The 5,500-nt window shown below is 33.9% G+C and overlaps 1 protein-coding gene across 1 annotated transcript; it reads right to left on the minus strand.

The window, feature by feature from the left end:
- Positions 1 to 981: 981 nt before the first annotated feature.
- Positions 982 to 1,587, minus strand: LOC109257121 (olfactory receptor 6J1-like). Its single transcript, XM_019433092.2, has one exon. The coding sequence runs from the start codon at positions 1,585 to 1,587 to the stop codon at positions 982 to 984; it is 606 nt and encodes a 201-aa protein (XP_019288637.2).
- Positions 1,588 to 5,500: the final 3,913 nt, after the last annotated feature.

A 5,500-nucleotide genomic window follows, 5' to 3' on the forward strand; every position in this document is an offset into this window, starting at 1 on the left:
ATTCCTGAGTTTGTCTTGTTTTTTTTTTTTTTTTCACCCCATAAAGTGTATTTTTCTCTTGCTATCTGCCAGCCAGTTTTTCATGGAAACTCAATCTAGCCATTTCTCTCGGTATTCATTGTGCCCTTTCTTACTGTGGTTACTTGCAAATTTTATCTTTAAGGCAGGCTTATAGCAACTTGACTAGGATATGCCTAGATGCTGTTAACTTTGTTATGATTTCAGTGAGATTTGCTAACCTTTTTTGTTTGTTTGTTTTTCTGGAAATCTATCACTTTAAAAATCTGAACTGTGAATTAACTTAATCACTATTTTCTTCATATTTTTTTCTCACAACATGTTTCCACTTGGGGAATATAAATATTCAGAGAGTAAAGAATGTCATATTGTGACAAGTCTCCCTTTGGGGCTACTCATCTTTCTCTCATTGGTCTCCATCTCTTTCTCAGTTTAGAAAATTCATATGAATCCACCTTCATGTTCAATTTCCATTTCTCTGCTATCTCAGTCAGCAGTCTAGAAGTATAGAAAACTTCCTGGATATTGTATAAACTCAATTTTTTTCTAAAGCAGAATTTCTAGTATTACCAGTCATCAAATTATTATTTCCTGGTTTGAGAAATATATTGTCCTCTTTGTCCTTGTCAAATCCATATCTGAAATTTGCTTCTTTTTTTAATTTGTTCTTCAATTATCATATATTGTTGCAGTCCATGTGTCTTTATAAATGATTTAGGTATTCCTGAATAAGAGTAAGATTAAATTATAATTACCTTCTATTAGCACTTATAAATGAAAATATTAATTATTGTAACAAAATCTTCAAAATCTAACATACACATGAAACCTGTATATTTGGTTATCAAGTTAAAATACTTTCATAGCAGACACTATTTGTTAATTTACATACATCATGGGGCTTTGCTGGAAACATGGATGCAACTGAGGATCCCAGAATTAAAATGACTCTCACGGATCATGTCACTTGGACCTCATCCCCTTGAGGAAGTTCCGGTCCTTGGCCAAGCTGTCCTTCAGAGCATCTTTCATGGTTTCATTCCGTAGACCTAAGATGAAGGGATTCAGGAGGGGTGTGAGAACACTAGAGAGGATAAAGAGGATCTTGTTGAGATGTAAGCTGCTCTTCTGGGAGAGGTGGACATACACAAAAATGGAGATCCCATAGCCCATGGAGACCACAATGAAGTGAGAGACACATGTAGCAAAGGCTTTGCGTTGACCTTGACCTGAGGGTATCTTCAGAATGGTGGAGATGACATAAACATAGGAGACCACAGTGAGTGAGAGGGAGCTGATGAGCAGGACAAGGGAGCTGAGGAAGTCTAACAGCTCAATGATGTGGATGTCAGCACAGGCCAAGTGGAGGAGGGGGGCACTGTCACAGAAAAAGTGATCAATCACATTGGGGCCACAGTATGGCAGCCCCACCTTAAGGACAGTGGACGGGAGAATGAGGAGAAAACCACCCACCCAGGAGAGGATAACAAGACGCACACACAGTGAGCTGGTCATAATTGCTGGGTACTGAAGGGGGCAGCAAATAGCCACATAACGATCATAGGACATGACTGCAAAAAGTATAAACTCAGTACATCCAGAGAGGAAGTAGAAATAAGACTGGGTGAAGCATCCACCAAAGGATATGCTCTTTCTCTCTGACAGGAAGCCTGCCAGCATCTTGGGAACAGCACAGGTTGTGGTTAATACTTCACTGAAGGAGAGATTGCTGAGGAAGAAACACATGGGTGAGTGAAGCCTATAATCCATGAGAATCAGCATAATGATTAGGCTGTTTCCAAGGACTGTCACCAAGTAAGCCAATGAAAAAATAAAGAACAGGAGACCCCAAGAGCTCTGGTGGTTGGTATCCCCACAAGAATGATCTCAGTCACCAATATCCAATTCCCTCTTTCCATCCTTGTGTCTCTCTTTTACTGTACAGAGAGTTATAGCATAGGAAAAAGAATGGTGAATCATTCATCAAATTAAGAAATCAAGGAGAAATTTAAAATAAAATTTTAGCTACTTTTTATAGCAAAATTGAGCAAGACAATTGATATTATGATTGGGTACACCATATCCTACAAAAATACAGCTGAAGAGCTATGAAAATCAATTTTGATAACTCCATCTTCCCTTTCTATATCCTGTAACACTTTGGTGGGGTGTGCTATATATATAATTAAAACTGTATTTTTTATCAATAAGAACTTTGTCCAGTAAGTGTTCTGATAAAATACACAAATGAAAGATTAGTTGGTACCTGTAATTATAGAAGCAATTTACTTCCAGTGTTTGTCTCGTGAGGATTGGGCTGTCCCGATGTTACAAGGGCACATAGAGAGTACAGACTCCAGCTTCAAGCCAATGGTGCATCTAGGTTTCAAGAGCCACGTGGATAGTGGGTACATCTGGCAGCCCACATTTTCTCACCTGAGATTCCAGTGCTCTAATGGCCAGTAAAACAGAAAAATAAAAAGAATCAGCTTATTCTGTTTTGCAAATTAAATTCCTTTTTAAATTTTTATTTAAATCCCAGTTATCTCTATAGATTTCAACTTGCCCTTCCTTTCTAGCCTTAGTTTTCATTACATTGTACTGAATTCCATTAAGGTGAATCTTTTCTTGAACCTTTGCTTCTGAAAATTATACAAGTATGTGTTATTATTTTCAAAAGTGTTGATTTTTTTCAATTATGTTTTTGAAATGTTATATTAGAGAACAAGAAAATGATTAAAGGTTTGTGTCTGAATTAGTTACAGAAAAGACATACTGTGACTTGACAGAAAAAGTATATAAAGAATCCTCCTGTCTGAGAAATTATCTTATAAAAAATAAGCACCATAATACAATTATAGAGAGAAAATATATTCTTCAAGATAATATACCTTGCAAAAATCAGAGGTATCAAAAGTGATTTCCTCCACAAAAAAAGGGATAAAGATAAACATAATCTACATGTTCAATAACAATGCAAACACAGCAAAAAACAAAAAACAAAAATACCAAAAATTGTGTAAATAAAAATCATAAATCTGTAATAATAAGAATGGTACTGGTAAACATTAATATATAATTGGTACTGTTACACATCTAGGACTGGAATGTAAAACCAATACAATTTTCCATAAACACAGAAAACATAAAATGGCTCAGGATGTAAAAAATTTAAGCACTGGTATAAATATTTTAGGAAATGGTATAAATATTTTAAGAAACATATGTAAGCAATTGAAATATTTGTTTTAATATTAATGGCGGAAAATCATTAATATTAATGGTGTAAAATCTTATCAATAGAAGGATTACAAAATTAGTCAAAAATCAGTTTAAAATGTCATGAAACTATATGACATGAGAGATCACATCAAATTTCTGGCAGGCAACTTTTAGAAATATAAGCAGAAATAAAAATAATATGATAGTAAGAGAATTTGACATAATATTTTCTATATATTTCAAAATGAATGAAGTAATTAATTGTACATGAGTAAATTAACTATTTAGAAATAAGTTATAGAAAATATAAACAATATTATTAATGGAATCTCAGGCCAAATCCCCTATGTGTAATCAATATTGCAAAATTTTTTATAAGGAAGGCTGAATTACAACCAAAATATTGGATTGGATTTTATTTTAGAAATGGCCAAAATATTTCAAATATAATATTTAAAATATAATGTCTATTTTTAAAGAGTCTCATTTTTAGCAAAGCAATAAATATAATTTCACTGTGTTAGCTAGTATACCATTATTTAGACAGAGCAAAACATCAAATAATATGTCAAATTTAATAGAGATTCATATAATTATTTTTATTTAATTCTGTAAAGTAGCTATAAGGGAAGAAAGTTAACTGTCACAAATGATATTCATATGGGGCATATTCTATCCGTAATCCATAATCTCAAATTCTTTTTAACAACCCATCCTCAGGAGACATAAAACATCAGAGGATTAGAAGGAAATGTAAACTAGACAGAGCCCCAGGCTAACAAATATACGTTTAATATTTTTAGTGATAGCAGCAAGTGAGGCAGTGTTTTTGATAATCTAACTTCAGGCAACAGGCATGAATATCAGAAGCAGAGATGAGATAGAGGGAGGGAGGGAGGGATAGAATGAAAGAAAAGCTCTCTCACAATGGATAAGAAATCCACTTGTTACATAAGTTTGAAGAACTATTTGATGAAATTTGCCTTGAAGCAAATCTAGACATTGAATGTTTGGGCTGACATTAAGAAAAGAAAAGGGGAAAATTAGATATTACAGAAATGGAGAAATTTTTGACATCCCGACAAAAGATGTGTGAGAGCATGGAAGTTTATTTCTTATTAAAATAAATCAGTCTTGACTTTCTGAAAGCAAAATGTCAAGTTTTCTTCTAATCATACTATATTCTTCTAACTTCCCTAGCATCTCACTTTCACACAAATGTAAAACAGTTGATGTGGGTGCATTTGTTCGTCTTACTAGAAATGCTTTTACACAGGGAATACCTTTGTTAAGTCCCTCATCTTCTTTCCAAACACAGTAAACCTCCTCTATTACCCCATAGTCTTTCTTACAAGAAGTGCCCCCTGTCCAATAAAAATGACTTTGATGAAGAAAAGGCAGAAGAAATTTCTATCTTTGTACCACTGGTTTTCCTTTTGAAACTGAACTCTTGGGCCCAGGAAACACGGATTTCCATAAAAACTGTTCAGTCCCAACCCCTTGTGATGACAAAGTATCACAGGACAATTCCACAGCACAATGCATTCCAGATGCATAGTTTTGGAGGCTAACATAGTTTTAAAAGCAGCTCCTCAGCCTATGTGCCCACAGGGACTTTGACTGGGTGGGGAGGAGTCATGTTTTCATTCTCTCTGTGTTTGTGAAACTTTTTTAATGAGTCTATTCTTCTGAGACTCCCATGTACAAAGAGAACTTTGTGTTCCCAGGAGAAGTTTTAAGACTAAAAGGATGATGTACTTCAAGTAAAATTAATTATTTTCTGTGAAAACTTGGCTAAAATGTTTTAAGCAATTTTTTTAAATCTATATTCTGTTCTATGATATCAGGAGCATATGTACTCCATTATTTGTTTTTATTACTTTTCAGCTGATGACTATGATTTAAGTGCAAATGTGATTTCACCATAATGTGTCTGTCTAATAAATATGAAAGATTTATTCCCCAAACTTCTAATTATTTCACTTGAGGTCTATGTCAGAGATGGGAACTATTAATTAACTGCTAAAAGAGCCCTGGATAGGGGCAAGACCCATAGGATACTCAAAATAAGTTTGTGTGGATGTATGGATGGAGGTCTCATATTTATGAGTCCATTTTATTAAAAAAGGAACTTTTTTTTCCTTTGTCTAATGTTCCCATATGTATTCTTGGTAGTCTTACTTGTGTGTTGTTTTAGATCTCACACCATTTTATTTCTACATTTTTAAAATTTTATTTCAAATTATTGGTAAATGTATAT

The sequence above is a fragment of the Panthera pardus genome, unplaced genomic scaffold (genome assembly GCF_024362965.1).
Source record: "Panthera pardus isolate Hobbes unplaced genomic scaffold, ASM2436296v1 HiC_scaffold_1, whole genome shotgun sequence".
NCBI classification, from domain to species: domain Eukaryota; kingdom Metazoa; phylum Chordata; class Mammalia; order Carnivora; family Felidae; genus Panthera; species Panthera pardus.